Source organism: Lissotriton helveticus, chromosome 8 (genome assembly GCF_964261635.1).
Source record: "Lissotriton helveticus chromosome 8, aLisHel1.1, whole genome shotgun sequence".
NCBI lineage: Eukaryota > Metazoa > Chordata > Amphibia > Caudata > Salamandridae > Lissotriton > Lissotriton helveticus.
Window position 1 is genome coordinate 101,214,292 of NC_136069.1, and position 21,100 is coordinate 101,235,391.

Below are 21,100 nucleotides of genomic sequence, written 5' to 3' on the forward strand. Positions count from 1 at the left end.
CCCAAAGAAAAGAAAACCTACCGCCCGTTCCAGAGACGGTTCGGGGCGCAGGGCCGAGGGCGAGGACAGGCTTCGGGACAGCAGCAGCAGTTCCGGAGGCCCTTCCAGAAATGCCAGAAGGGTAGAGTAGGTCAGCAGTCCTCTATGGCGAACAAGGGCGCGGCCGGGTCTCGACCCTGAGCTGTTACTTCCCCTTCATCCGTTACCCGCTCCGGTGGGGAGAAGCGTCCAATTTTTTCTGGCAGAGTGGAGAAAAATTACTCCGGACAAGAGGGTGCTGAATATTGTTTGCAATGGATACAGTCTTCGGTTCACCCGCCAGCCTCCATCGATTTCTTCAGTCAGCTCGCAGTTTCAGCTGCGCGAGCTCCAGGCGGAGGCCGATATTCTGTTGAGGAAAAAGGCGATAGAAGACGTACCTCCGTCTCAAAGAGGAAGAGGTCTGTACTCCCGGTTTTTCCTTTTCCGCAAGAACGAGTTCAGGCCCATTCTGGATTTGCGACAAGCAAACCAGTGGATTCGCAGAGAGAAGTTTCGCATGCTGTCGTTGCATCAGATGTATCCTCCGCTGCAACAGGGAGACTGGCTGTGTGCCATAGATCTACAGGATGCGTACTTCCATGTGCCCATTGCACACAAACACAGGAAGTTCCTGCGATTCCAAGTCGGCGCCAATCATTATCAGTACACAGTACTGCCATTCGGATTGAAGTCTGCGCCCAGGACGTTCTCGAAGTGCATGGCAGTGGTAGCCCCACACCTAAGGAAGAACAGGGTTTTTGTCTACCCGTACCTGGACGATTGGTTGATCAAGGCCTCCTCCTTTTCGGAAGCTCAAGCGCACTTCCGGAAGACGTGCGTTCTCTTGAACAAGCTGGGGTTGCACATCAACATGTCCAAGTCTGTCCCGACTCCGGTCTAGTGCATACAGTACTTGGGAGCCTCCATCAATACGCTGTCAGCACGCGTGTCTCCTTCGGAGGAGAGACGGTTATCACTCCTTCGGAATGCTCAGGCTCTTATGACCGCTCCATCTACAACAGTGAGGAAGGTGTCTTCTCTACTGGGGTCGATGGCCTCTTGTATCTTCCTCACGCCACATGCACGGCTGCACATGAGACCATTGCAGGAGTGCTTGGAGGATCAGTGGGATCAGAGGGAAGGATCTTGGGACGACAAGATATGACTGTCTCTGCATGCTCTTCAGTCTCTGAAGTGGTGGTGTTCAGCGGAGAATCTCCTGAGAGGGGTTCCCTTCCACAAGGACATTCCAACGCTGACTATTGTGACGGATGCGTCTCTCCACGGCTGGGGGGGCGCACTCTGGAGACCTACAGATTCAAGGGACGTGGTCCCAGATGGAGTCCACGTACCACATCAATTTCCTGGAACTCAGAGCTGTTCACTTGGCACTGAAGGCCTTTCTTCCGTCCTTCCGGACCAACTCGTTGCTTGCTCAGACAGACAATACGACCACGATGTATTACCTCAACAAGCAGGGGGGTCGAGATCGCGCACTCTGTCGCAGGAGGCGCAGGCGATCTGGCACTGGCTTCTGGCCAGAGGACTGACGATAACGGCCACCCATCTACCAGGTGTGCAGAATGTTCAGGCAGACGCACTGAGCAGACTGATCCAGGAAAACCACGAATGGGTCATAAACGACGAAGTACTAGGAGAAGTCTTCGCAAGGTGGGGGACTCCAGACTGAGATCTGTTCGCCACCGCCGAAAACAGCAAATGCCGTGGCTTCGCCTCCAGGTACTACCAACCAGGGACGCTGGGGAATGCGCTATGGATCAACTGGTCGAACGGCTTTCTGTACGCTTTTCCACCCATTCCCCTGATTCTGGCGGTGCGCATCAAACTGTCCCAGTCCAGCGCACAGATGATCATAATTGCCCCGGAATGGCCATGACAGTGGTGGTTCACAGACCTGCTTCTCCGGTCTCTCCTTCCTCACATTCGGCTGCCGTGCCGGCAAGACCTTCTCACGAAGTTCGGGGGGCAGATGGTGCACCCCACTCTCTCGGCTTAGAGTTTGGCGGCATGGCTCCTGAGAGAGTGCAATATGGCCATTTCAATCTCACTGCAGAGTGTATGGACATACTGAAGGAAGCCAAGAGACCCTCCACTAGGACTTCTTATGCGTACAAGTGGAAGAGATTTTGCATCTGGTGCAAGTCCAAGAACTATGATTCAAAAACATGTAAGGAAGATGTCATCCTTCCATACCTTTTACATTTGGCGCAGTGTGGCCTTAATTTTCATTCCATTAAGGTCCATCTTCCTGCGCTGACTGCCTACAGGAAATGCCCTTCACAGACCTCCTTCTTCCAGATCCCTGTAATCAAATATTTTTTGGAAGGCTTGAAGAAAGTGTTTCCCCCGGTCAGGCTCCCTTAGCCTTCATGGGAATTAAATGTGGTGCTGTCTAGATTGATGAAGGAACCTTTTGAACCTATTCATAAGGCTTCGTTGCAGCACCTGTCCTGGAAGGCGGCGTCCACGTGGCCATTACATCGGCCCGCAGGGTGAGTGAAATTCAGGCGTTCTGTTGCCATGAACCTTATACTGTATTTCATGCTGCTAATGTTGTTATGCGTAATCACCCTACATTTCTTCCTAAGGTTGTTTCTGATTCCCATGTTAACCAGACCATAACTTTACCTACGTTTTTTCAGAATACTTCCTCTCCAGCGAAAGGTCTCTACATTCCCTGGATGTCAGGAGGGTGTTGAAATTCTATCTGGATAAGACCAAGGATATTCGTAGGTCAGACCAATTGTTTTTCAATTATGGGTCAGTCAGAACAGGTCTTGCCACCTCAAAACAGTCCATTTCGAGGTGGATTGTGTCCTGTATACAATTGTGTTAACAAAAGGCTAATAAGACCTTAGGGGGTAAACCTAAGTCTCATTCCACCAGGGGCAAAGCTGCCACGACTGCTTTACTACGTAATGTTCCCATTGCAGAAATCTGCAGGGCGGCCACTTGGAAGTCTGTCCATACCTTTGCTAAGCATTACTGTCTGGACACTGATTCCAGGGCAGACGCTCAGGTTGGGCAGGCTTCGCTGCGAAATCTGTTTGCACAGTAGTGGTGTTATACTTCTTCTTCTCCACCGCCGCTTGGTGTGGGGATGGGCTTGCCATTCTATTCACTAGATTATGACTATACACAGAGATCCCCTACTACCGAAGGAGTAGTTTCTGTCCTGTAACTCCAGTTCTGTAGTAGGGGTATCTGTTATAGTCATAAGCGCCCGCCCTCCTCCCTGGTGGAGAAAGATGTTCATGTTCGGAATGCTGGTCTGGCGTTATAGGCCTTCAAAAAGAACTGAAAGTAAATGGGACCTGCAGGGCATTCTGGGATACTGAGAAAGTTGTAGAAAGTTTTCTTAAAGGCACGGTATCCCTTTTTGAGCCAAATAATGGCAGCCTATGGGGCTTGTCTGTCCTTCCCTTCCTCTCTATCATTCCAGAGGCTTTGTTGGTAAAAGGGGAAGTTTTTCTCTATGGTGAAAACTTGGCAGGCTGTGCTGCTTGTGGTGTTGGTGGAATCTCTAGTTGAAGTACTGGACAGTAGCCTGTGGATATAGGCTGCATTATTTGTCTTTAAATGTTCTCTTAGGTGTCTGTGCAGAACTGCATTTGTAGACCATTTAAGAGATTATTTTCGATTGCTCCGGGGTCCACGCTCATGAGCGGGACTATTCACTAGATTATGACTATAACAGAGATACCCCTACTACAGAACTGGAGTTACAGGACAGAAACTACTCCATACTAGTCATTCAGCAGTTCTACCATGATGCGATCAATGGTACTGTATGTGTGCTCTAGATCTTCAGAATGCCTTTTTCCACATCCAGATCGAGAGTAGCGTTGAAAGCTCCTATGTTTTTTGGTGGGCAATAATGCACAGCCCGGCTATGGAAAATGAAAATTTTCAAAGTGCACTTCAGTTATAGGGTGCACGCTAGGGAAGAAAATAGTTGTTTATCCATGTTTTGATTACTGGCTCATCGCACTGTCTAGGCTTCTTGGTCAGTCAACCGAGGTTAAAATGAACCCAGTATGCTTCATCCAGCATCTGGTAGGTTTAACATTGTGGAAGCAGGACATTCTACTTCTAATGAGAAACTGTCGTATGTCTTGTGCTTTTGAAAAGATAACACAGGGGATGGAGTGTTATATTTTCCCCTGCTGTGAATAATGTTCACACTAGACTTGAGAAGTACCTTGCTCATCAGTGAATACAGTTTTCTTGACAGCGGGGAAGACCAGCTTATTTTTTCTTTGACAGTGATCCAGACCTCAACACTTTTGGAGTTCCTTTTCACCAGAAAATTCTACTGAAGACAATTGTGGCAGACGCCTTCCTAATGTGAGATAGAGTGCGTATGCGCTATTTTAAATTTCAGGTGACCTGGTTGCTGAAGAAAATTTCATATTTTAGATATTTTGTAACTTGAATCAGTCCATCTACCTTTGAAATCCTGACTCATCACAATCAAATCAAAATATTTGCTAGTTCAGAATATTACTACAGTGTATTTACTTGAATAAGCGGGCAGTGGATCCATAGACCATTCCCAGGTAGCTCATTCAATCTGAAAATCCCTGCTATACAACAAAACCTGGAAAAGGTACTAAATGATAGTGCAATACATTGTCTTCTGTGAGTAGAGCTTTTAGCAGAAAAAAAGTATTTGTGGATGTATAGAGCACAAGATTAACAAGTGTGACCAACCAGAAAAGAAGCAAGTTTGCTCTTCTGAGCACAGTGTAGGGAAGTTTATTTGCATTTTTTAACTTTCCTGATATAGTCAGTCATGACGTTGACCGACGCATAGCATAATTACCCTGGGAGCTCTACGGTCGTCATGTTAATAGTGGTTAACTGCTCTCCTTCACCTGTTGAATCAACCACACAGATGTCTGGCATGCAAACTGGATCTACGCACGTTTTGGGAACTGATTCTGCACCAAACCTCCCATTGTTTAACTTTACATCCGGCTATTGAATGTGTACACTACGGCCACCTACATCTCTCAAGACTGATCTGACTTTCTAAAAGAAGCTAAGTCTATCCACCAGAGCTTCGTGAAACATCACGTGGAAGAGATTCTACATCCAGAAGTACCTCAGCCCCACCAAGTGTCAAGAAGTGATACTCCCATATCCTCTAGTTAACAAAATTGGGACTGTAGTGCTTGTCAATTTAGGTACACCTTACAACCATTAATGTTTACAGAAAATGCCCCTGAAAAACACCTTTCCACATTGTGACCAAGGAATGCCATTAGTTTTTAGTTTATCTACAGCATCTGTCTAGGAAGGATTTAGGAATGTTTTTAATCTATCTACAGCATCTGTCTAGAATGTATTCTTCCTAGTAGCTATTTTTTCAGCGTGCATTACTAATTGTCATGAGGGTGCGTCTAATCTTCCTTTGAAAGGATGCTTTGTTTCCTTTCAAAGGTTGAGGTTCTATATTAACCTATCCATTACATTGCCAATCATCTAGCAGATCTCTGTATTCAGCAGATAGGCCACTTCATTCACTAGTGTTAGAATTTTGCCTTGACAAAACTTGAGAATATTTGTCAGCTGTGGGCCAGTTTGAACCGATTTAGCAGCATCTCATGATTCTGGTTGATGTCTTGTTCTGATACTTTGTTGGTCTCTTTACCCTTCAAGAAACACAGAATTAGACCATCTCCATGATTTCTTGTGCTGGTTCAACTACCTAGGTTGCTATGGAGCATGGCTGTGGTTGCTAAACCCGAAATTGTGCAAGGTTTTGATAGTGTTCAGGATTATACATACATACATTGTTTTTTTTGTATTTTGTGATTTTATATATGGAGTTGTAGCTCTGGTGGTGGAAAATTGACTTGATTTATAGAGCAAGATCGCTTTTGGAATTGGTCTGCTCATATTTGCTGGTATAAGATATGTTGCTAATCTCCAGGTAAAGTACTTTGTCTGAGCTGCTGGGAAATCTGATTAAACATTCATTTGTTTGTGTCTTATCTTTCAGTCTAGTGAATGGAATCGTGTGAACTGGTGCTTGAATTGGCTTGCAGCTCAAGCAGGTAAGAATGTATAATCTGCATGTTTTTAAAAAGAGCACAGATTAAAAGAAGCTGAATATTCTAATGTTGATAGAAAGTACGTAAACTGGCGATCCAAACTGTAACCTTAGACTAAAAATAAAGTAATGTGGGCAAGTAGAGTAGTTTTCAATACCTTCCAGTAATATTCTGTTGCCCTCTTGCCCCAGTGTATGGGGAAGATGATTTTTCAACTAAAATAAATTGTTCAAGAATGTCTTGTGACCATGTATTCTAAACTAACAATGCATCAGCACACAGCCTCTCTTAGATTTTTTTTCCACCTTTTTATTTGAAATTGAAGTTTGCCCCAGTAACTTTCATAGATTCCCATGCTTTTGTATCATTCCCCGCCGTCGGAATGGGAGTCTCGGTAACCAAAAATAACATAGCAGTAGGTACAAAAGAGAAAGAAAAGGCCTAGGCCTCGTTCCCTTTTGTAGCATATCCGCCTCTTTTTGTAAAAGAGACCAAACTAATCATCAGCCAATCAAAAGATCCTCACCCCATGGAACCCTCCTGAAGGAACCTCGGAGCCTCTGATTTTCAACCTCAGGTTATGCTTAGGGAGTCTCCTTTGAGCTCTGCTCAATATCAACTATCAAGTGTTTTCTTCAGGATTTCTCTTCAGAATTGTTGGCTGGTCCTTCCAGGATGTCTGATAAGGAGAAGGCCCTTTTCAAGCCATGCTCCACCTGTGGCAAGAAAAGATTATTTGTTGAGGATAGGCATAACAATTGTATATATTGCCTCTATCCTGATCATAAGGCTGCGGACTGCAAGATCTGCCGCACCTTTTTTACCAAGACCCTCTGGGACCGTGAGGGTAGACTTATTACCTGGCTCCAGAAGTTGAAGTCCAGAAAGGACACAGTCTCCCGTGACAGTGAAGACTCTTCTTCAGCCTCATGTACAAGAAGGTCAGTCAAAAGGGGTAGGGTTTCCCCTTCTGTGGAGCGTCCATCTAAGGCCTCAAAAAAGACCCCCAGAGAGTTTGAGAGCCAAGGTCCGGTCGAATCTCCTCACCACGGTGAAAAGGAGAGGGAGGGACCATCTACACCTTCTTCTGGGACTAAACCTTCACCAGCCTTCAAGAAACCATCTTCTCAGTCTGCTGAGAAGTCTGACAAGAGTTCCAAGTTGTCGACGACGCAGCTAAAGGCTTCGTCGACGAAGGCGTTGAAGACCAAAACTAAAGGAGTGCTGTCGACTGGCTCGTCGACTACCGTGGATGTCGACGACGAAGATTTCGTCAACGATGGTGACGACTACCGTATCGTCGTCGTGTGCTTTGACGGCAGCAGGAGCACCGACGGTCTCGTCGATGACGCCCATCTCGTCGTCGGTAGTTCGCTCGTCGACTAGGTCTACTGCGTCGCCGACGACGGCAGCATTGCCAGGAACAACTCCATCGTCGACGGGATAGTCTACGATTTTGTCGTCGACGGAAAGAATTACTATTTCCATGAGATGGATAACACTTGACATGACGTCACTGAGGAGAATTACTCCCTTGCCTCCAGCTCTGCTGTTAGAAGAGGATGATGACGACTCAGATGAGGAGGATTAGGACTCGTATGGTTATGCACACAGTCCTTACCAGCTTCTAGTAAAATGTCAGGAGACTGATTCACCAACATTCTGCCCAGCCATAGGACTATACGAGGCAAGAGATGGTATCTGTACCATTTTCGCTCTTGCAGTATCTCCACAAAATGCTGCAGGATTACAAATCCATATGTTCACAGCCTGCTGCTATTCAGACTACGCAAGCCCTGCCGGTGCCTACGACCCCTGCACTGGTTTCTCCAGAGTTGCCGGCTCAGGTGATATCTCAGCCGCAAACACCGGTTCCACAGGTACCTTCAATACCACTGGACACTCATGACTCCTCGGATGAGGATCAAAACTTTGATGGCAGACCTAATCAGGGTGTAGAATGGGACGAGTATGTCATCCCAGACCCGGCGTCACCATGTCCGGATCCAGTGGACTCCCCTCTGGTGGATATCGGGGAGTTCCATAAGTTGATGGAGAGGGCCTCTAGCAGATTCAAGCTACCAATGCCTTCAGTTGCCACAGTGTTTTTTATATGACTTTAAAGAGCCTTATAAGAAGGTTACTAGATCTATCCCCATTGTTCAGCATGTTTGGGAGGAAGGCCTCGAAGCGATGAAAAACCCAGCGACGGTGGTCCCTGTACTACCGCGCCTTGAAAAGAAATACAAGGCACCTGAGGATGGTCCGGCGTCTTTGACAGGGCACCCAAAACCGGACTCTCTGATTTCTCAAGCTGCACAGAGGAAGTCACACAACCCATCAGCTCCTTTAAAAACTCCTCCAGATAAGGAAGGCAGGAGGTTAGACAACGCTGGGAAGAGATTTTCTTCTATGGCTAGTCTGTTGGTGCGGGCAGCAAATGCTGTGGCAATATTGGGCAGGTATGATAGCCAACTATGGTGTGATATTTCACCCCATCTATATCAACTGCCTCAGGAGTCAAAGAGCGAAGCAAGGAAAAATTTACAAGAAGGGGAGGCAACGTCAATGGAGATAATTGATTGTGCCATGGACATCGCCACAACTGCCTTTCGATCGCTAGCTGGTGCTGCAGTTCTTGGGCGCCAGGGATGGCTCAGGGCGACTTGGTTCAGACCTGAAATCCAGAATAAAATCTTGCATCTACCTTTTGATGGAGAGGCGTTGTTCGGGAAACATATCGATGACACTCTCCAGGATATCAAGAAGGATACGGAGACGGCGAGGTCTCTGGGTACACTACAGTACCGAAAAGCTCCTTTCAGAGGTGCTAGAGGTAAGAGTACCACATACAGAGGTTCTTACCAGCAGCAACGATACCCATCGTACCGATCAGGCTCACAGCAATACTGCCAGCCTTATCAACAAAGACAAAGCCAGTCCTCGAATTTCTCTCGATTGAATAATAGAGGAAAACAAAATCGCCAAGGACGGGATACGTCCAAGAGGCAATAGCAGCGTTCTGGCTCTTCCTACTGTGCCCACCTCCACAAGATCGATAGGAGGCAGGGTATCTCAATACCTTCAGAATTGGTCCAAGATAACATCAGACAGTTGGGTGCTAAACATCATTCGAAAGGGCCATACTTTGGAATTTACACATCCCACCATCCAATCCCCCGGCCGACATCCCATCAAAACATCTGCGTCTCCTGTGGCTCGAAGTTCATCAGATGCTCCTGAAAGGTGCTATAGAGCCGGTCCTCTCCTCTCCTCTCAAAGAGGGGAAGGATTCTATTCCAGGTTCTTCCTGTTGAGGAAGACACTAGAGAAATGGCGCCCCATTTTAGATCTCAGGGAGCTCAACACCTATCTCATTTCCCTATCCTTCCAGATGGTCTCCCTTCAAGACCTACTATGTCTCATCTGTCCAGGGGATTTCATGGCCACGCTCTATTTAGAAGATGCGTATTTTCACATACCTATTCACCCGGCACACAAGGTTTCTATGGTTTACAGTAGCCAAGAGCCACTTTCAATTCAGGGTTTTACCCTTTGGTCTTCGCTCAGCTCTGAGGTTGTTCACCAAGGTGCTGGCACCGGTGGCGGCGTTTCTACGGAGGAATCACTTTCAAGTCTTTCCTTACCTGAAGGCTCCGTCCAGGGAGGCTGCGAGGGATACAGTCAAAGCATGTACAAACCTTTTAAAAAATCTGGGCCTTACTCTCAACAAGGAGAAGTCATCTCTGTTTCCATCCAGGACTGCACGGTTCATGGGGGCCATCTTGGAGTCAAATCTCAACAAAGCTTTCCCAACCTTAGAAAGACAGGAAAAATTGCAAACTATGGCACTGGCTTTAAGAAAAAGGTGTCTTTCAGTACGCCGTTACAAATCCCTTCTGGGAGTGATCTCGTCATGCATTCCTCTGATTCCTTTCTGCAGATTGAGGATGCGTCCTCTTCAGGAGCAGCTCGACATTCAGTGGAGGCAAATTCACAATTTGTTTGACAATGTGACCAACACCTCAGCAATGAAAAAAGCTGCCTTGTGGTAGACGAGGCAGGAAAACTTATCCCAAGGTCCATCCTTCGTAAGCGATCCGTCTCCTCGGGTTGTGACGACGGATGAGTCATTAGACGGCTGGGGGGCAGTACTGCAGGACCTTCATGTCAGTGGACATTGGTCTCCTCAGCACCGTCTTCTCCACATCAATCTCCTAGAACTCAGGGCGATCAAGCTGGCTCTCCAAGCATTTCTCCCTAGCCTGAGAGGTTCAAAGGTTCTCATCCGGATGGACAACACCACGGCCATGCATTACATAAACAAAGGAGGAACCAGGAAATCTGGGAATGGGCTATCCATCACAAGATTTCGCTGCAAGCGGAACATCTGCCAGGGATCTTAAACGAACATGCCGACAGACTAAGCAGACTATCCTCAATCAGTCACGAGTGGGAACTGAACCAAATAGTTCTGGACAAGGTTTTCCGGCAGTGTGGCAAGCCTTGAATAGATCTATTTGCCACTCCGACCAACAAGAAATGCCGGTCTTATGCAAGCATGCTTCACCATAGAGGATCATTGGGGAATGCGCTTTCGATAGCCTGGTCAGGGACATTTGTTTACTCCTTTCCCCCCATTCCAATGAAACCGAGACTTATCATGAAGGTCAAGGTGGAGCCATGCAAGATGATCTTGATAGCTCCGACTTGGCTGAGACAGTTCTGGTTCACGGAACTCCATCTGTTGTCACTGGTCCCTCCTCTTCCCTTGCGAGCCATTCCGGACCTTCTCACGATGTCCGACGGGCAGATTTGGCATCCGGATCCTGCTTCATTGCACCTGACAGCATGGCTCCTGGGCAGCGAGAATTCATGAACCTTCCCATCTCAAATGAAATAAGGCAGGTTCTCTCCCAGGCTAGAGCTCCTTCTACAAATAAAACCTACCGTTTGAAATGGAAAAGATTTTGCATGTGGTGCAGGAAATAAGGTGTTGATCCTTTATCTTCTCGACCTCATCAACTTATGCCTTATCTTTTGTCCTTAGCTAAAATAGGACTGGCGCATTCATCCATAAAGGTTAATTTAGCAGCAATTTCGAGATAGACGTTCAGCATCTGGATCTTCTCTCTGGTCTTCAAGAATAATTGAGCAATTTCTCAAGGGATTGTTTCGAATGTATCCCCTGGTGAGGCCTCTACCTCCTACTTGGCAACTGAACTTGGTTTTCACGCAACTCATGAAGAACCCTTTTGAACCTATACATCGGACGGATATGAAATTCCTTTCATGCAAATTGGCTCGCCTTCTTGCCCTCACTTCTGCAAGACGCATTGGGGAGCTACAGGCTCTCACGATTCAGGAGCCATTCCTACAATTCAAGAGAAATACTGTAATCTTACGAACGAATCCAAGGTTCATACCCAAGGTACCTTCGTACTTTCACCTGAATGAGCCAGTAATTCTTAAATCTTTCTTTCCTCACCCGTCCACACCAGCAGAGAGGTCACTTCATTCTCTGGACGTGCAAAGGTGCTTGAAATTTTATTTGGATCGCACCAAGGAATTTCGTAAAGCCTCAAAACTTTTCATTGCTTTTGGTGGTCCTCGTAAGGGCCTTCCTCTTTCAAAACAAAGTATTGCGAGATGGATCTCCAGTTCCATTCTCTATTGCCACTCAACAGCGGGTAAGTCGCTGACCGGCAGAATTAGAGCACATTCCACAAGATCTGTAGCTTCTTCGACGGCTCTCGTCGCGGGAGTACACATCAGAGACATTTGCAGGGCTGCAACATGGAGCAGCGTGCACACCTTTACGAAGCATTACTGCTTGGAATCCTTGACGCAAGAGGACACGGCGGTGGGCCAGGCAGTCCTGAGGAACCTCTTCCACTGATTGGTGAGCTTTCCTTTCTATCCCTCCTTCCTTTTCAGTACATTTTGTATCGTTTGAATACTGATGGCTTATGCAATGTATGTTTATGCCACAAAATGTGCTGTATTGCTTACTGCTTGCTACTCTGATACAAAAGCATGGGAATCTATGAAAGTTCCAATACTGAGGCAAGAAAACAAGTTACTTACCTGTAACTGTGGTTCCCCAGTATTGGTAACTTTCATAGATTCCCATGCGCCCACCCTCCTCCCCAAGGAAAGCTCAGCCTCCAGCAGATATGGTTACTGTTACACAACGGCTGCGAAAATCTGAGGCTCTGCGGTTCCTTCAGGAGGGTTCTATGGGGTGAGGCTCTTCTGATTGGCTGATGATTAGTTTGGTCTCTTTTACAAAAAGAGACGGATATGCTACAAAAAGGAATGAGGCCTAGGCCTTTTCTTTCTCTTTTGTACCTACTGCTATGTTATTTTTGGTTACCGAGACTCCCATTCCGACGACGGGGGATGATACAAAAGCATGGGAATCTATGAAGGTTACTAATACTAGGGAACCACAGTTACAGGTAAGTAACTTGTTTTCTAGGTGCTCCACCTATGAGACTGAGACCGGACACACGGATTCAAATCTCCAACGTGTAGGCAGAACGGTACCAAAGAGCATCAAGCAAGTATATATGATACATAGACTACTGTTGTGTCAACATAAATCCACCCTTTGCTTCCAGTTGAAATGAGGGACTCTGAGTTCAGTTGGTGATGAAAAACATGCCTTTTTGATTTGTCTTGAGTGTTACATGAAGTTGGCACAATCTAAACACCATTGTATAAATAATCTGTGCCTCATTTGAGATCACAACAAAGAATGCAGCAGAGTGTTTCAGTATTTAAAATGTAAACAAACCATCCAAACCGGTCATGATGGTAGGTGGGCACATTACCTCTGCCATTGAGAAAAAGACCTAACTGGGAGGGCTTCATGGAAATTTGAGAAGCTTGAGGGTGATGCTGATGAGGAATCCTTATCCTTGGTTTAGCGGACCCAGAGAAGAAAGAGTAAACATCTTCAGATATCAAGGTTCAGATGTTAAATTTCGTCCAGCCCTGAAGCTTAAACCCTGAGATACGGAGCGCTCTTCAAGACTCATGCCGCTTTGACTTTCAAGTCTTGCAGGTAACATGGCTAATATCAAGTTGACTCCATCTCGACTCTGTTCACTGGGAGAAGGGTAGGGGGGTTTAAACATAGCCTTGACACTGGAGGAGGTTCGGCACCAAAAGCCTTTGTCAAAGTTGAAAGTTGATCGCCCTCAAAAACAAACCTACTAAGTCCTGCTCTTCTGTGTTCTCTAAATTAGTTAAGCAAGCATCCACCCCCCTCGGAGATTTGACCCAAAAGATTAAATGAAGTGCTCCAAAGACCCAGAACATTTGATCAGAGATTACTCTACTCACTTTCCTATGGCAAAAGAATAGTCTAGGTTCACTGCAAAACTCATTTAGATCAACCCAGTCATTGTTACGTAGACCTCTAAAATTTCCTTTGAAGTTCAAAGGCATGCCAAGCCTATTAAAAGACACTTGATCGCCAAAGCGGGAAAAAAGTCCAGAGGAAAAGAAGCAGCAAAGAAAAAAAAAACTTCAGAGATGCGTCGATGCCGCATCCCAAAACATTAACACATCACACATCTTCAGCCACATCCCCCATCGGAGCAGATGCCTTACTCTTCATCTACCCCTTTACATACCGACAAAGAATATGAAGAACAAGACCTGTCATATGACAAAGTTGGTTCCATGCAGATATTAATTGTGGGGTAGGTACAATATGGGATCTGACCCAGAAGAACCACTTGACTATTACTTCATTAAGCCATCACCACCCCAGGAGTCCTCCCCCCTACCATGAGGTCATTCCTTTGGCAGCTATTTAGAAAGAGGTCACAATGCCCATAGAATAGGAAGAGGACCATTTCCTCAATGAAACACGGCCATGAGAAGTTCAATACCTGGTTATGCTTAACACGGTTCTTAAAACTACCCCAGTAAATCAGAAAACTCTAGTGACGACACATTGCATTATTCCTCAATTTGATCACAAATGTAAAGCAGCCTCCGCAAGACTTTCAATATATCAAGGGCTGTGTGCCACCGGACTTAATTGTCCATAGCTTATGCGAAATCTCAGCCTTTTTGTACGTGAGAACTCCACTCTCGTATCGCATAATTATGTCCTCTGCCTCTCACAACAAACCACAGAATCTGGTTCAATCAAACTACTTTAAGGCTGTAAATTGTGTTTTTTAAAGAATGATGGATTGTTTTGTAGCGCTGTGTAACGGGTGGACATAGTATGAAAGAGGTGCAATTTGATCCGAGAAATTGCTGCATGAGAAAGGTGTAAAGCAGCTCTTCCTTGGCACTCGCATTAACATCCTGCCGCTCCAGAAAGCGAATGTCCCAAATGGTATGATTCCATCTTGGAAAAAGTAGAAGCGGAGGCCATGGAGGGGTCCGTTTGAGAGGAGTGCAAGCATCAATGAGGAAGCAAAGAAGGCTGTAGAAACAAGAAAAGGCCCTTGCTGATGGAATCTGCTTGCACAAAGTAAATTTTGAAAGGGAAGAAAGCAAACTTTCCCAAATTCTCATGACTCAAAACTCGAGATTGTTTTCCAGTTCCAAACGTTGCAAGCTGTAGCCATTGGAGAAGTCTTGTTTTGGGGCTATATGTTATAAACCCCTAATTGGTAATTGAAACAAAACCATGTTTGCTTGTTAGGCAATTGGTTGTGTAATTTGCAAATCCACTGAAATAAATGGGTGTCCTAGGATGCAGTCGGATGGAATGTTTTTAGGACACATGACATCCTTGCTACGCCTCTGCTTGGTTTGCTTAATGCACCATGCATTCAGACAGTCGAAGAAAGCAAGGTGCAGAGAGTGTAGAGAATGTGGCATAACATAACTGAGCTGACGACTCTGGAGCTGGGGAACCAAGTTTGAGTCGCACGTCGGCTCCACATCCTGTGATTCTGGGCAAAGTGCTTAACCTTCCAGAGCCTACAAAAAAGGAATACATTAGTGACTTGCTGTAATGTAATCAGTGCCCACGTAAAGCGCTCCAATACCTTCTGTACGAGATCTTGCTATATAAAAGTGAAAACAAAAATGGGAAGTGATTTTTCCACGAAGTGGGGGGGAGTAACACTGAGAGGGTAAAAAATCAGCACCGGGAGGGTTTTTTAAACCGAAATAATGATACGAAACAGTGCAACTACAAACATGTATACAAAAAAGACCTTGATTACAAAGAAAAGTAGCTCCTCCAACAAAAAAAAAAGCAGATGAAGACTTCAAAAGTAAGGAGTACTTTGTCCATGCTCCACAGAAAAGCCTAACAAGCAAAGGAAATGACAAACAATAAAAAGTAGGGAAGGTCAGGGTGGCAAGCAAGTCAATAAAGGTAAATAATTGTAAGCCCCTTGAGATTCTTTTTATTTGTTGCAAGAGATTTCGCAAGCACTGTGCAGGCGAAACCTAAAAATGCAAAAAGGAATTGCTGGTTCAATGGAGAATCATTACACAAAAGGAAAATGGTTGCAGACGATTACGCAATTTATATTGGGGAAAACTGCTATAGTAACAAGTAGATTTAAGCTGGCCCTATCCACATTCATAAGCAGTCTCAGATGCAACATGCATCCGAGCAGCATTGGTCTGAAAAAGTTATCATGCTTTTTCATTCTTTTATTGTATTGTAGCTCTTGGTTGGGTGTGGAGTCTAAACATAGCAACCATTTGCAACCACATTTTAACAAGGTATTCTCTGTGGCTTTGTGATGGCATCAATGACATGTCAGCATATTCTTCATTATTATTAAAATTCATAGTTTGACACAAAGGGGCATCTTATCCAGCTCCTTCTTTGGGAAGTGCACTTCTTGCTTTCTGTGCTTTCTGTGCTGTCTTCCTGCTATTCGTTAATCGCCAGAGCACCAAATAACAAATTACGTTTGTAATTTGTGAAATGTTGTAAATAACGTGTTGCTATCATGTTTCAATTCCTTGGTACTGAACGTGAAAGTGCTTACTGGGTGAATCTATGCGTTTGTAAAGCCTGTTTTATTAGGTATTCCGCAGTAGTTTTATGTTTCATATTGGTACCCCAACATAGGCTCAGATAGTCACCTAACCTTTCTCCTATGTTCTCCCCTACCATTACACTACATATCTGAAAGAAACACAGCGATTGATTCCTTACCTTCGAATTACCCCCAGGCATCAGACTAGATCCGGAAAGTTTTCATCAGCAGTACACATGTAGGTTGCATTGTGCGACTGCACGTCCGTTGTTGGCGTTGTGGTCACAGAGATGACGTTGCGGGTGCTACTTAGACACCACCCACGAGGCTGACGTCAGTTCTTTCTTTTTCCACACCAGCAGCGCAGATCCGGGAAAAACAGGAACCCTGAGTCAATTTTTGACTGACTTTTTGAGGCCTTTTTGTTTCTATTTTTCATTGAGTCTTCGATTCCTGGTGCAGTTAGGATGCCTGGTTTCAAGTCCTGTGAAGACTGTCACTTTATGATGTCGGTGACGGACCTGAACCAAGTGTCTTTTCTGCCTGGGGCACAACCATGATCCCAAGTCGTGTTCCGACTGCCGAGCCATGGAGCCGAAGACTGCGGGCGCAGTCCCGACAGCCCCTGGAGGCATGGCAGTCGCTCCACGCCATTTGAGGTCCCAGTCCCGAGGGAGGTCGAAGGACCGTGGACAGAGTTATCATCATCGATCTTGGGGATCCAAGTCTTCGTACTGTGGGTCAGGTAAGATGAAGCACAAGAGGTCGGAGAAACGTCATCGTTCTCCGACTTCCCGTTGCAGGTCGCGCAACGCAGCTGAGGGTGCGGGTGGTGCCTCCCCGCGGCTCTGGCAGAGCCTGTGCACTCGCCGCCAGCCTACACGCCCTTGCCAGGTCCGTCGGCAACTCCTGCCTAAATACAGGAATTCCTGTCGGCCATGGCTCTTAGGCCGTCTGGTCCCGATGTGCACCTTCAGGCACCGCGGTCCTGACTGGGGGTACTCGCCGGTGACTCCGGCCCCGACGTCACTGTTGGTTCTGGCCTCAGTGTCGCAGGACCCCCTGGATCCTGGTCGACGCCGGTTGAACTTGTAACGCCTCCACCGACTTCTACCCTACCTGCTCCACTTCCAACGTCGCCCGATCCTTGGGACGACGTTGACCCCGGTTTCAGCTCCGAAGGGGATGTGGCCTCGAGCCGGCGTCGATCGATGCCTTTCTTGACGTAGCTTGGTAATTTCTATCCCCATGTCCCTGCTCCTTATTTGAGGCCTGTTGAACAGCCTGAGGAGGAAGGGGAGGACTGGGAGGGGTCTGAAGACCTTCTCACAGCTGATTGAGAGTATGAACAGGAATGGGCAGAAGAGTTGGGGGAAGCCAGTGGTCTGGATAACTCCAAACCTTGGCATGCTGTGTCCTCCTACCATGGCTACAGTGGAGGTTGCTAGTTATTCTGTGGTGTTGCGTAGGGTAGCCGTGGCCCTACACCTCGTGCTCCCTACTGTAGCCGTCAGGACTAACCTTCTGACAGGAGTGCTTCAGCCGGCAGCTACTTCTGCGGTGCCACTGCTTCCCTTCAATGAAGCACTTTCTGACGTTCTTTTGGGCAACTGGTCCAGGCCCACCACAGGGGCTCCTGTGGATAGAAACGTGGCCCGGCTCCGGATGACCCCATTTTCCTCTCCCAACACCCCACACCCTAGAGCTTGGTTGTCCAAGCATTTGCTTCCTCAACCGCCTTCCCTTCCGCACCACTAGATAGGGAATCCAAGAAACTGGATCAGTTCAGAAAGACCTTTTCTTCTGCCAGTTGTGTGCTACAGTCCGTGAACACCGCATGCCTCTTGGGTCGTTATTCCCACTGTTTGTGGGATACGGTGGTGCAGGTGCTGCCTCAGTGTCCGGAGGAGGCCCAGACAGCTCTCTGCCAGGCTGTTGCAGAGGGGAGAGACTCAGCTAAGTTCATGATTCGTTGTGGCCTAGACACCGCCGACACACTGGGCAGATCGATTGCAATGACTGTGGCGATCCGACGCGACGCCACGCCTGGGTAAGGGCAACTGGATTTTCAGGGGATGTCCAAAGCACACTTATGGACATCCCTTTTGATGTCCGTCGCCTCTTCGGCGACAAAGCGGACAGCGTGTTGGAGTGGTTTAAGGACCCACGGGCTACCGCCAAGCCCATGGGACTGCAGTCCGCCCTTCTCCGCCTTCTGGTATTTGCTCCTTTCTTGGCACCGGAATGGACCACTGCCTCGCTCGCAACAGAGCCACAAGCCCGCGCAGCAGCAATCTCAGCACGGCTGCGGGTCCGCTGTGGTAGACCAAGAGGCCAGCGTGGGTAGGTCACTCCACCTCTGCCTCCAAACCTTCCTAGTCCAAACTTTCAGGCCCATCAAACGGCAGTGGGCGGCAGGCTTTGCCTTCCCCCCCACCCCACAGACACACCATCACATCGGACAGGTGTTTTAGAGATAGTCCGAAGGGGCTACTCCCTCCCCGTTGAGACTATTCTTCCAGTCATGCCACATCAGTACCACCGCACTTCAGCAGGAAGTTGTGGCCCTCTTGGCCAATGGGGCCATCAAGATCCAGCACGTTCTGACGCCAGAAGTAGGTTGTGGTTGTTATTCCCACTACTTTCTGGTGCAAAGGACGCAGGCCCTTGTCCTTCTATCTTCGACCTCTGGATCGTCCATCGCTTCCTCCGCAAAGAGAAGTTCAAGATGCTCACTTTGGCTCAGGTCTTGTCTGCTCTCGATCCACAAGACTGGATGGTAGCGCTGGACTTGCAGGATGCTTACTTCCACATCCCAGTCCTGCGGTCCCACCGGTGTTACCTGCGGTTCACGGTAGGCCACGAGCACTTTCGGTTCACCATCTTCCCTTTTGGCCTAACCAGCGCCTCTTGGGTGTTCATGAAAGTGATTGCGGTGGTCGCAGCTCATCTGCGCAGATCGGGGGTTTCAGTCTTTAACTAACTCGACGACTGGTTGTTGAAGGCAGGCGCGTCCCAGGCACATCTCCCGCTTCCAGACTACGGCTGGCTGACCTGCATTTGCTGGGGTTCTCCAATGTGCCAAAGTCGCACCTGATTCCCTCTCAGAAGTTCCTCCGGAGCGGTTCTGGACACGGCGCAGTTTCAGATCTATCCTCCCGACAGCAAGTCTGGGATATTCGGGCTCTGATTCAGATCTTTCAGCCGTTGTCCCGAGTTTCGGTCATGGTGACCCTGAGGCTGCTTGGCCTCGTGGCCTCCTGCATCCTGCTCATCGATCATGTCAGATGGCATATGCGGGCTCTGTGGTGGCACCTGAAGTTCTAGTGGGTGCAGCATCAGGGGAACCGGTCCGATCACATCCAGATCTTGGAAGGCACTCCAATCCAGTTGCAGTGGTGGCTCACAAACTGGCATTGGGTCCCACCAGGTAGGTCGCTCCCACTCTGCACAGCACCGCCTGTGTCTCCCTGCCGCTGCTGAGGAAGTATGAGGCCCTCCACCACCCGCAGGCTACCACCTGTGCCTCATCCCTGGTGGCCAGTGGTAGGCCGTAGGTATGTTTGTTCATCCTCCGCTTTATTGCTTTTATTGTATTGCCTGTATTTTTATTGTTGTCTGTGACTGCTGATGTCTGTCTTCCCCCGCTGCCTGTACGTGGTCCGTGCCCCTTTTTCTTCCCTTTGTTACCCTCGCTGCCCCCGTGTCTCTGCCCGGTTTTCCCTTATGTTCCCCTCTCTGCCTGTTCTGCCCTGTGTTCCACTCGTTATTCCCTAGTTTTTTGTACTTTTCTGCCCTCTGTTCCACTCGTTTTTTGTGCATTTCTGCTCTATTCCACTAGTTTTTGTGCCTTTCTGCCCTCTGTTCCACTCATTTTCCCTCGTTTTTGTGCCCTTCTGCCCTCCGTTCCACTTGTCTTTTTGTGCCCTTCTGCCCTCTGTGCCACTTGTTTTTCCCTCGTATCTGTGCCCCTTTTGCCTTCTGCGCCACTTGTTTGACCCTCTATGATTTTTGTGCCCCTTTTCCTTCTGTTACCTTCGTTGTCCCTCAACGCCCTCGCCTCTGCGGCCCCTCACTGCCCATTCGCTACCCCCGCCTCTCAGCTGCTCCTCCTTACCACCTCCCCATATATACAAGCCGCTGGAGCGCAGAAGGTTAGCCCATCTGCGCCCGTCCGTGCCTAGCACCAGATCCCCTGGCCACCGCACCCGCCACGACGACCGCTGCTTCTACGACGCCAGCACTCTGTACGCTTTCAACTCCGGATGGAGCCACACCTGCTTCAAGGCCGCCCCAAAACGCACACATGGCCCCTTCACCTGCCGGAACTGCAGCTACACCAGCCTCAGAGCCGATGAACCACCCGCCAAGAAAGACCCCAACCACCTCCGATGCATACTACTGACCACCCACTCCGCACGCAAGCATGCCGTCGAGCTCTGGGACCTGCTCGACACAACATCCCCGGATGTCGCCTTCCTGACATAGACCTGGTTTAACAACTCCTCCACACCCGACATCGCCATAGCCATCCCAGACGGCTACAAGATCACCCGCAGAGACCACACCAATGGAGTCTGAGGAGGAATCGCCATCGTCCACAAGAACAGCATCAGGATCTCGACTAGCACCGACGATGTGCTCAGCACAGCCGAACACATGCATTTCCAGATCCACACAGACCCGAATTCCACCCTCCGAGGAACCCTCGTCTACTGACACTCTCCCCCAGACCCAGCCCCCAGTTCAGCGACTACATCGCCGACTTGATTGGCACTTACGCCCTGACCTCCATCAAATACATCCTCCTCAGAGACCTGAACTTTCACCTTGAGAACGACTCCACAACCCTGATCGATAACCTCGCCAACCTCGGACTGAAGCAAGTCGTCACAACGCCCACCCACTCCGCCGGCCACACCCTCGACCCGGTCTTCTCTTCAAGCCCATACGTCTCCATCAGCCACACCACCGAACTCCTCTGGACGGACCACCGCTGCATCCACTTCACCTTCCAGAAAC

At 48.0% G+C, this 21,100-nt stretch overlaps 1 protein-coding gene across 1 annotated transcript in view; it reads left to right on the plus strand.

The window, feature by feature from the left end:
* The window catches only part of MAEL (maelstrom spermatogenic transposon silencer), a 1,192,885-nt gene that overhangs the window by 689,464 nt on the left and 482,321 nt on the right, over nucleotides 1–21,100 (plus strand). The window contains exon 7 of the mRNA XM_078656687.1: nucleotides 6,050–6,104. Within this exon, the coding sequence (XP_078512813.1) occupies nucleotides 6,050–6,104 (55 nt within the window). The remainder of the gene's footprint in view (nucleotides 1–6,049; nucleotides 6,105–21,100) is intronic.